Source organism: Saccostrea cucullata, unplaced genomic scaffold (genome assembly GCF_032062105.1).
Source record: "Saccostrea cucullata isolate Sc308-1 unplaced genomic scaffold, CSIRO_AGI_Scuc_v1 ctg14846, whole genome shotgun sequence".
NCBI lineage: Eukaryota > Metazoa > Mollusca > Bivalvia > Ostreida > Ostreidae > Saccostrea > Saccostrea cuccullata.
The window spans coordinates 3,284-15,215 of NW_026919273.1; the positions used below are offsets into that span (position 1 = coordinate 3,284).

Sequence of the window (11,932 nt, forward strand, 5' to 3'; positions counted from 1 at the left end):
TTTCGGAAAGAAAAAATAATGTATGATAGAATGTAATCGTTTAGTACGCAGGTAAAGATCGCACAAGCTAGTTCCTATCAAGTTCAATTATAACATTTACCAGAATATATTATATGTTGGTAAATATAATTTTGCTTATCCATCCGATTTTCATCGATAATGCTTAAATTCCATGTGTATAAATCAACTCACACAAGTGTTTATCGTATCGACTATACGCATACAGTTTTAAATTATCACGGGTTTCATGAGCGCCGAATACAACGCTATGCAGAATTTAAATGGGTATAAGGAAAGGCTTATAATGTGAAGAAAATGTAAATATACATTAAGTAATGGATATATGCCGAATACTGTTCTATATGTTAAATTATCAGACTGTTTGAGGCCCGTCAGGGCTGAAAACTGTCTGATAATTTTACATATAGAATAGTATGAGGCATATATCTTACTTAAAACATTGCCATTTAAATGTCCAAAAGTTACCTGAAGGAGTCCGATAATAACACAATAGGAGTTTAGGCATCCATTGTTTTCTACCCGTCTGATAAGTAGATAAAAGAGACGACACAGTAAAAAAGTGAGTGAACTGTTGTTTCATTTGATCCATTCAATGGCAGTCGTTCAGGTTCAGTTTAGCAGGACAGGGGTCCGGTGGTGAAGGATTTTTTTTTTTTGGGGGGGGGGGGGCATTTTTATTTATGATGTGCATAAATTGACATTGATACTGACATAATTTTGGTAGATATTATAACCATCACCCTGGAAAGTAAAAATGCGGATTTTTACCCTGAAGTTTCAGTTTAGATAATGGAAATATTCTCAGGTTTTAAAAGTGTGGCCATCGGGGAACAAACATAAAATAAGCAGAGTTGCAGACTCTTTTTCAGAAATGGATTTAAATTCGTTTATTCAAAGTGCTGTATCAAAAATTCTTTTAAAGAGTGGAAATTATTAATGTTATGGAATGTTTAAACTCGGATTTTTTTTCATGGATTTGCTATTTTGTAGCAACTTAAATTCCTTGCGTTTGCTTTCCCTGAATTTTTTCCTAACATTTTTATTGGGGGTTTCTGGACATATTAAACCTCTATTTTACTCTTCTTTTTGTTTTTTAAACACCGTCCGATTTTGTTATCATTGCCGTCCGATAATATATTATCAGACTGGTAATTATTATTATCGGACGGCTACAGGTAAATTTTTAGACTGCAAGAACAAAGGCATGACGTCACAGCAATGTTTTCATGCGTTTTATCCCAATATCTTACCTCGCATATCAGAAAAAGCATGGACCATTTTGTTTAAAAAAAACGCTAAAAAAATAATAATGACTGATATCTTTTCGATAAGATTTTTTATGTCAGGCTATAAAAACTGAAAATTTTCCGAATTTATATCAATTTTTTAACGTACGTTAAACTTTTTGGATTGCTACCTCCTAGTGACAGATTTTTTTATCCCATTTAAAACGTATTCAAAGCTTTCAAGTCGTGTTTGTTCACGGTAGAATTGTCATAAATATTATTTTATTTCCAAATGCGCTTTAAGTTTACAAAAAGTTTGTTCTAAAAAAATCTTTTTAGCAAAAAACTTAATAACCACGTGTTATATTTATTTTCTGATGGGTTTGTCTAAATGCTGTTATCTGATTGGTCAGAAGGACTAGCGCCTTGTTTATTATTTGTATTTATAGGTATTCAGTGCAGGGATGGGGTAATTGAAAAACGTAATTGTAGTAGAGTGTAATTAATTACACTTTTCAAAGTAATTGGAAGTAATTTGTATTTGGGCCTGCTTTCAATTACAAGTAATTGAATGTACTCAAATACATTTTAAAAATTGCACGTACATGTATTTTGAATTACTTTTCAATTACATTTCAATTACTTTTTTTTCAAAATGAAAGTTTTTATTTTTAAAAAATGTCTTATACACAGTTCTATATTGGTGGGTTAAACCGTTTATAGTACTTATTCCCATGTTTTATAAATCTCAGTTCTCCCTATTCCCATTTGCAAATTACAATGATTGTTTAGATAGTAAATTTGTTTGACAGCAATTAGACTAACCACATCCCCTTTTAGATTAACCTGTATTCTATTCGCTTCAAAATAGAATAAAATGAATGGATTTTTGATAAATTAATTATTTATTTCCTTCAAAAATATGAATTTGAAAAAGTAACAAAAAAATCTTACCATAAACCATACTGTTGTAGCATGGGCTTGTGTTTGTACAATAATTTATTGTCTCATAATGTTTAATTTGTTTATACAATTTGTCACATTCATTATAAGGTAATGGTCTAATTTTGACAAGGTGTGAACCCCATATCATACCCCAAAACACTGAATCATTCAGTCTGAATGAAAGTTCAAATTCAATCGCTATAGAAAAATCGTTTTAAGGAAAATCTTTATTATTTTTTTTATAAAAATAAAACTCAAGTAATTGAAATGTATTTAATTACATTTGTCAAAGTAATTGAAAGTAATTAATTACATTTGAAAAAATCAATGTAATTGTAATTGCAAGTAATTGACAAAATTATCAATGTATTTGAAAGTAATTAATTACATTTCAAAGTAATTGACCCCAAGCCTGGTATTCACGGTTATCGCTCTTGACTTCCATTTTTAGAATCGTCCAGACCTGTTTAATACCTCTATCTAATCGAAATTTAATTCTGACTTTTTGTCTCCAAAAAAAAAATAATAAGCCTACCTACCTACCCACACCTAAACTGATGAGGCGCGTTACCGCAAAAAATTTTTTTTTTAAGGATGGCCCAACAAATTGATTGAGGATAAAGGGATCTCAACTACCTTGTTTTAAGTCAGCATTTCGAAATTAAATGATCAGTGAAATTGCCTTGTTTGCAAATACAATCTTATATATTATATATAATAACTAATATGTTTCGTACAACTGTAAGGCCATTTCTTACATATCGAATTACTCCACTGACCTGAACAATACAGAGAATTCATGCCGAGTTGTCAGGGTATTTCAAAGGCACCTGTCCTAAATCTATCATTCCATTTTGGTTTATGTCCTGTTCTCCAATTTGTATTGATTGAAAGGGTTTAAGGATCATCTACTGTTATTCTTAATTTGAATTTGCCGAACGCGTAGGAATACATCATGTGAAAAATTAATTCCTAGAGCTGAAACGTTAACAGAAATTTAATAACCAAACATTAAACATAAAATATCTAACTTTGAATTTACAGTATATGAAATAAACAAGTAATTAACTAAGATATGTTGTTTTTTTTTTGCATTTAAAAAATGTTTCATATGACGTATGACACTGTTTACAGCGTTAGGAGAGTTAAAGTGAAAGTGACAGTCTTTGAAGACATAGCGTGCTCCAAATCCCGACAAATTAATGGATTCCCTGCTTAATTGGAGACTTTGATTGCTGACTGACTGTGTTTGAGTGGACGAAATCAGGCTTGGATGTAAGCATGTTTGTTTTTTTCTCCGCTTGCTACATTAATTACTACATATAAGAACATAGCTGATGACACGTTTTTGTTCTGTACTCTGGCGACGGCAGTATGACTTCAGTGATTTCTCCCTCTTGTGATCTGACATAAACATTATATGCCTGTCGGTTAGACCAGCATTTCTCATTGCTGTGATCGAAGATAAACAGAGAGAATTTGCCGTGAATCTTGTGGTCCCAGTGTTCTTGTAAATATCTAGCATGAATGTTGTGAATTTTTTGGGCTTAACTGGGGTGACTGTATACCATACTGAAAAGGATTGAAGTTATTCTCCACGTAAAGCATCTCGTGCACAATCATTAACTCTTTGCCCCTTGCGCTGACTGTGACGTAATAATAGCATTACATTTGTTAACATTCGATGACGTTATCCCTGTCCTCGCAGAGCACTTGCGATTACGTACTGAAAAAAACGTATTTCCACATGTAGAGTTTTATGGTATTTATGTAGCGCTTTTTATTATAAATTAGAAAGCGTATTATTGTATATCATTTACGTAATTTGCACATCCATCTGTAAGTTGAATTTTAAAATATTTAAATAGTCATTTTATCCTATTTATTTATTTTTTTGTGGGATATTATACATTTTAAATAAGCACAGTGTATCATAGCTTTGTAAATCAAAAATAATTAATAAGTTCATCAAATATAAAACAATGTTCAAAATAGTTGTTGGGTTCCATTTCCGTTCTGTTATTGAAGACAGAAACAAACCTATTATTATACCCCCCCCCCTTTTTTTTTAAATTCTTCGGTCACATGTACATATACACTATATGTAGCCGCAGAACTATAGCGTTATCGTTTTTTTTTTTATTTTAGTTTTTGAACATAATATTGGCGGAATTTCTTTTAGTATAGTGTATGCTTTATTAACTGTGAATACCGATATTCTATTTTCCACAGTACATGTATGTATAAACATACTGCAATCAATCATCTCTCAGTATATCCTATTTGTTTTATCCAATCAGATGTTTTACAATTTAATTTTTTTTTAATTTATAAAAAATCATCGTAACTAATTCCTTTTTCATGAAATTATCCGTACGTTCGATGTATAAAACTTCCTTGGCAATCTGCGCGGTAAATCTTTGTACTTAAAATGCATCTAATCTAGTTTTTCGTTTTTACGTTTATATTTACAGCAGAAGGATTTTTTTTTGGCCGTATACGCAGAAAAAACAAACGTTTCCATATTTGACGATTAATTTTAATCGTTGCAATTCCTACTGTAATTTTATTCGAAGAATTACAATAAATGTATAATTGTTTTTCAAATTAATATGTGGGAAACTTGTTTAAAATTGACACAAGTTGAAAACATTTTTAGACCATTAAAATTATTTATCAATACATTGAATCTAAGGTACAGAATATAAAGGATTGTGAACACACTATATAACTGAAATATTTTCACAATTCGCATGATATCAGTCACATTTCATTAAAAAAACTGTGTCATTATAATTTTGAATATTGCCACACAATCCGATAACTAGGGTTCTATACAGCACATATCACCCCAACCCAATAACTGTATTCATTTGAACACTTTGAGTTATTCCTCTATTGATAAGAACCCATGAAACAATGAGAAACATTGTTTTCCGCACAAATGGGTATCGCAAAGACTGCAACCATATGCAGTATCCTTCCTTTTTCTTGGTGTCGACTTTGAGCATTGTTTGCAATAGGATCTTTTCTTCACTAGTTTTGAGAAACTGTGACATGTCGGCGTGTTTAAGGTGCGTCTCCCTGCTGCCCTTAGTGGTGTCCTGAAAGATCCAATCAAATGCTGAGCTAGCGAGATTCTAAAGTCCAGCTGTCGGTATTTCTTCTTAGGAAGCTGGGGTCGACTTTCTTTCATAAGAATATAGGCATTAATGATAGCAGTGTTGATAAGAAAGTGAAGTACATATTTCCACCACTTTTTGCTTGCCCTGCCGACTGGATATTTCGAACGCAATTGATCAAATAAATCAACTCCCCTAAAATATGATTGATAATGCCCGATACTTTGTGGTCTGGGGACGGATACAGCTGTACCATCTTTCAGTCGCCTGGATACATTAGTAGCCATCTCAAGCGGCGATGTCATTGTTGACAAAACTGACACGGGTCGGTTATCCATCCACACAGTAGCTGTTAATTGGCCATCTTGTCTGTAACAAGAAAGAATTTACTTATTAGTCACATATTTCACAATCGTTACGTTTAAAAAGGCAGTATTTATAAATCAGGCCCAAAACTGCATTTCAGTATAGTTTCAGATATATACCGTGTTACGTAATCTCCTTGGAACTTTGGCGTCACTGACTTCAGGTCGCTAGGGAATCCCTTTCTATTCCTCACAATAGTTCCACAACAGAAGATCTTTCTGGCGAGTAGACCCTTTGCTAGTTCGACGGAAGTAAAAAAGCTGTCAAAGAAAACGTGATGGTTTTTGCCCTGTAATTCCTCCGTAAGTTTAAAGACTACTGTCTGGCCAACAGGAACACCCTTGTATTGGTCCCTTCCGAGATACAGGTCAAGCTGATGGCAAAATCCAGACAAACTGTCACACCGGAGCCAAACTTTTAATCCCCATTTAGTGGGTTTAGAGGGTATATACTGTTTGGCCTATAAATGAAGATAGCAAGATATTCTATGCACATTATAAATTGGAGACAAAGAAAAAACGCATCGTTCAAAAAAATCAACATGAGAAAGGGGAAGCACTCATTTCATAAAACTCATATTCTTAAATCAGGGAAAGGAAGGGGGGTTAAACCATTTTGTAACAAAAATAGTTTCAGGTACATCAATAAATGAAGAAGTTATGCTTTACTACCTTATGTCTTCCTTTATATGCTATCATGCCTTCATCTATGGTTTGCTGTTTCCGGGGGTTGTAGGATTCAGACATGTTTTTTGAAACAATATCCAGAATAGGGCGAATTTTATAAAGCGTATCCTCCGTGTTCTCTGCGCTGCAGTGCAAATACTGAGTTATTTTTTCGTAACGTTTTAAGGGCATTACTTCCTGGAAGCCAGCATTCCTTAAAAATTTATTATGACTCCAGTACAACTTGTAATCGGGAATCTTGTTTATACCCATCATGATCAGAATCCCAATATATGCCTGCATCTCATTATATGTACATTCATACCACAAAGAATCACGACCTACATTGAAAAAATAGAATGAACCTTTTAATGATTTAATCTAGGGATGTGAATTTACATGTATATGTTCAACTTGAAATAGAATTAATAAATTTATTGAAGTGCAATATTTGCCTGCATTAATTTTATACAGGGTGGCACCATTTCAATACATAAAAATATTGTCGAAATAACGCGCAACTATTTCATAGTGTTTTGCAGGAAATAGTATTAGTTCACCCCCCCCCCCTTATTTCACCAGTAGTTTTAAGAATTTTAACCTTTCACCTAATATATTTATTACTGACTACCTGGCAAATGTGTGATAAGCTTCAGTACTAGTGTAAATAAAATTAATATTGATACAGTGCAAATTGGAGGACCCCCCCCTCCAAAAAAGTGGCACTACAATGTGAGTTGATATTAACTTCGATTCAGTATTATTTTTAAAATTGTTTATATTATGTATTCATTTCATTTTCAGTCAAAATGAGATGTAGTAGAGATGTTTTACAATTTTTTTAATCGTATGCATTAAATAAATAAAAAGAACTGCATGCCTTTCATACATTTTTGATAAATAAAAAGTTTTTAGCACACGGGCATTTTTCAAGGATATAGTAGTATATATAAAATTAAAGAAAAACATGTTTATATGTTTACGTGTTGACTTTAAGTAAGTATAGTTCCGTTTAATTAACTAATTCTATGTTTTAAACCATAATTAGTATCTAGCTTCTACGATTTATTTGTTTAAAATAATAATATAAAATACAATGCATTATATACACACACTGTATAGGTATACAATATAATTATAATAGGTCTTTATCTATTTATTTATTTTTACCTTCATTATATTACGGTATATGTTGTAAGTCATATTTGTCATTTTCTAAACTGATAAGCTATATTGCCCAAAGTTATATATTTTGAATAAATAAACTTATGCACAAGTTGCAGATTTTTAAATGAAAAAAGGTTGTTCAATATCAGCATGCGTGTTTAATTCTCAATAACTTTTTATAAAACACTTGATTCGTATGAAGTGTTATAAAATTTTACGGAATTTAATATTATGTCTGCCTTAGCTCTATTCTTTTACTATCATGTCAATTTTCCTTGATAAATATTACAATCATATTTACATGACATTATATATACTTATATCATATATAGCTGTAATTAATAGCAAACCTTTTCTTTGTTGTTCCTCTAGGGCATATTTGTTAGTGCTTGTTACTAATGTAGAAATACAATCTGAATCAAAAATATTTTCGAAAAAATCTTTTTCTGTTTCACTACATTGCACTTTCTCCGTTGGCCCCGTAGTACAAACAAAGGGCGGTACATCAATATCTTGTAAGATGGAAGTCCATTTTGGTGTCATTCCTTGTTCATCATTAGATTCCGTATCGGTTAGATCTAGGTCCGAATCAGAGAGGCTCGATAACGAAAGATTTTCAGAGCTTAAATCACTTAAACTACTGTGACAGTCACTGTCATCATCAAACAAATCAGAGGAAAAATCCGAATACCCTTACAAATTTACCATGAGTATTTTCGATTGTGGCAAGTTTCCATTTTAGCAGTTGTAAACCCGAACTCTGACACAAATAATTACGTATATTCTTATTATGACGTCATTAAGTTTAATTATCTGATTTCCCGGTAAAATTTCTATGTTCATATATACAAATATACATGACTGTGCCTCATTGTAGAACAAAAAACTGTAAGTGCGTTAAAATGCGTGATTGCGGGGCAAAGGTATATGCGTTAAAATGCGTGATTGCGGGGCAACGGTATATGCGTTAAAATGCGTGATTGCGGGGATGGGGGTTAAAGAGTGACATGGCTGCTGGATCTGTTTTAATGAACTTTCTTAGGGATTCAACTGGACTTATGTTTAACGTATTCATTATTGTCTATTTTTTACCATCTCACTGTATTTCTAGCTATGACCATTTCCTTTGTTGTTCCTCCCCAGTCTGTTGCTGCTACTGGATCCTGATCATGATCTACAGCTTGAGCGTTTTAATTTGGCAGCCATAGCGTTGAGCAGTTGTCCGAGTCTAATTTGGCCCTGCCAATGCTGCATGACTGTATGCGATGTTCCAGTTCAGTCCACTACCCCATTGCTCGTCCCATGTAGATTCAACCATGAGTGCAAGGATGTCTGTTTTCGAGCCTTTTTTAAAGAATCCCTAAATTGAAAGCACTGTTAAAGTTTTGCCTTCAGAATTCCGTTCACAACTGAAACATTAGATGAAAGCCGTGCATCTGATTAAAAAACTTGGTCTCCTATGCGCTTCGCTTTTAAGGCACTTAGTACTTTACACCCGACATCTGCACGGCTAAGGTCTCCCGATCGTAAAGACTTAATGCGCTGATAGGCATGTTCCACTGATCGGTACGATTGCTGAAAAACATTGATTTCGGTAGGAAAGAAGTTGGACAAATAGTTTTCCTCACCAGAAAGCACACGATATTCTTTCGATTTGTAACATAGGCTTAACACTGGTCAGATCCCAGAAATTGACCAGGCTGTTCACAAATCCTTCAACACTGCTCTAATTTGCAATTGCTCCTGAAGTGATCATCCGCCCAGCAATTGGTGCATTTTTTTCCTTTTTTCACGGACAGGATGACCTTTGTGAGAAATGGTACAGCGTAATCCTGCGCATGTAGTAGAGCGTGGTAGAAACTTTCTATTATCTAGTGGTGACATATATGCAAAATGATATCCGTTTAAAATTTCAGTCATTCTGTGAGTTTAAGGATTTGTAATTTTCTCAAATTTGATGTCGCTGGTAAACTTGGCACCAAGGCTCTAATGCATGTTAACTAGAACTGTCCAATAGGGACAAATACCCCCGCTGGGTTTTTCAGAGTACTGGTGCCAATTCAGAATATTTTATGGATCTAGTAAGAGGTTTTCACTATTGTCTAAATAAAGTGCCTCGCCACAGCATGATAGGCCCATCAAATATTGTTCGATAATCATAAATTGGTTAGGGTGCAAGAAAATTAAGTAACCTTGATTAACAGATTGACACAGATTTCAATGATCTAATTTCCATTTCATATCATGTTTAAAATATTGTACATACATCTCTAAGAGACTTACAGTGTAGGGATTAATTAAAACAAATAATACATCATATAATTCTAAACTGGCTGTGTTAGAGCAGGGTTCGACACTAACGGTAGCCCGCTGGCCTTTACAATTGAATATTGATATTTTATGAAACATGCCTTTACACTTGTCCTGCAGGGCTACTAAGAAAAAACTCACTCAGAGCAAAAATATAATTATCAATTACACATAATGTATCTAATAATTATTAAAACTATTTTCAAATATGTTTTATCATCATAATTATTATTTTTGTATGTCAAAATTGTAAAATTTAAAGGTGATTAAATATCCTAAATGATTATATATGTGTATAATAGAAAAATGTTTAAGGTACAATCATAGGGTGACATATAATTTTTGCACCAAAATACAGCCAGAATGTGGATTTGGCAATCTTTATTTTCAAAATTTCCTGGGGAGGCCCCCCGTACCCCACCAGCAGGAGGGGGAAACCCCCTCCCGCACCTACCCCCCTCGTCGCACGACTCAGCCACCAGCCTTCGGCTGCTGGACAATTCTTTATATATATGAACAGGGCTAGTAAAAATTAGAAATACCTAGCCCTGCTGACAACTATGGTTTAAAAGTTAGTGTCTATCCCTTTTAACAAATATCCATCTGCAGCTTTAAATTATTGATATTTTATGAAATAATGGAAATGCTACATATAATAAAAAAAAATGAAAAATTAATTATTCTTTGAAATTAAATTCTAAGTGAGACATGACTGCAATTTGTTGCAAATATATAAAAATTGAAATGTAATTTTTTTTTTAATGAACACATGTATAATTAATTTTAATTATATTATATAATACTAATTCAGTTTTAATCAAACACTAAAACATCAATTTGTTTTAATTACATGTTGCACGGGAACCAATTGAAAGATCTTTATCTGAACTACAGCCATCAAGAACTCTTAATTAACACAAGCAACTATAAGGCCATTTCTTTTTGCCCAACTCCCAAGAGTAAAATTAAGATAAGATCTAGAGATCTCTTGCCAGTTAACTCCCGACAATGAACTCATTAATTTCTCTCTAATTTGACATGCACATTTCTGCTATCAAAAATTCTCCTTGACCAGTGCTTGATAATTATGCCCATGGGACAAACTGAATTCCTCTCAAATCATTAACATTTGTTATAGAATTTGCTGTAAAGTATATGATAAAAAATAAGTTTTTTCTTAATTTAGCATTTTTTAATAAGGATACAACTATATTTTTACATTTTTTAGGATTATGAAATTTAAAATTTTAAAGACTTAAATTAAAGGTCACAGTGACCTTTTTGACACACCGTCTAAAAATTCAACTTAAATTAAAGGTTATCAAACAAAATCAAAAAAAAAAAAACAAAAAACGCCTGTAAAATGCAAAAAAATCATACAATTATGATGAAAATCCCAGGTGCACACCTTCATATGGTGAATAATAAGTGTATAAATTTTCAGACAAATCCATCCAACAGTTTCTGAGAAACGGTCCGGACAAAATCTTGTCTACAGACAGATGGACAGACGGACGGACGGACAGACGGACAAGGTTATTCCAATATACCCCCCTAAACTTCGTTTGCGGGGGTATGATGATCCCAGATATCTTACAGAAAGGGGAACTGCCTTCACCAGGACATGAACAACACTTTAATCCTGAGATTCCATCCCAGCGGAGTATGGATTTGTCTCTAACACCTGAACAGTTCTGTTCCGAGTGTAAATCCATCCTGTCTGCATGTAGCTCTACTATCCCAGATTTGCACGCACATTACATCAGAAACTACGGTGCCTGCAGCCTCTAGCTCTGCTAAATAATACTTGGAGAATATTTTGTCCTTACTTGTTTGAATGTCCCTGTTTCTCAAAAATACAGATTTAAGAGTTTGAATCTTACCCTGTTTGCTGTTTTTAAAACCATTAATCACTAACTAGGCAAACCAGGTTGACTAGGCAGTTCAAAAGATCGTGAACACCTACTTACAGGCAGTGCTCACAGGTAATACAGGACGATAGGTTTAAACTCGAAGAAGAAAGAAACACAAAGCAAATAAATCCAAAGAAACGAGAAAAAGTTCAGGAAAGTATATCCAGAATTATAAAAAATATAATTAAACCCCAAAA

The 11,932-nt window shown here is 33.2% G+C and overlaps 1 protein-coding gene across 1 annotated transcript; it reads right to left on the minus strand.

Moving 5' to 3' along the window:
- Positions 1–4,811: 4,811 nt before the first annotated feature.
- LOC134283486 (piggyBac transposable element-derived protein 4-like) lies at positions 4,812–7,114 on the minus strand. Its single transcript, XM_062765938.1, has 3 exons — positions 6,352–7,114; positions 5,800–6,140; positions 4,812–5,683 (listed from the first exon to the last, which is right to left on the minus strand). Exons 1-3 carry the CDS (start codon positions 6,646–6,648, stop codon positions 5,080–5,082), a joined length of 1,242 nt encoding a protein of 413 aa, XP_062621922.1. The 5' UTR covers positions 6,649–7,114; the 3' UTR covers positions 4,812–5,079.
- Positions 7,115–11,932: the final 4,818 nt, after the last annotated feature.

Excerpts from the sequence above, each read along its gene's own strand:
- LOC134283486 (XM_062765938.1), bottom strand. The coding sequence starts at position 6,648 with ATGCAGGCATATATTGGGATTCTGATCATGATGGGTATAAACAAGATT. Across the intron at positions 6,141-6,351 it reads CATATAAAGGAAGACATAAG|GCCAAACAGTATATACCCTC; the intron begins GTAGTAAAGCAT and ends CTTCATTTATAG. Across the intron at positions 5,684-5,799 it reads CAAGGAGATTACGTAACACG|ACAAGATGGCCAATTAACAG; the intron begins GTATATATCTGA and ends TTCTTGTTACAG.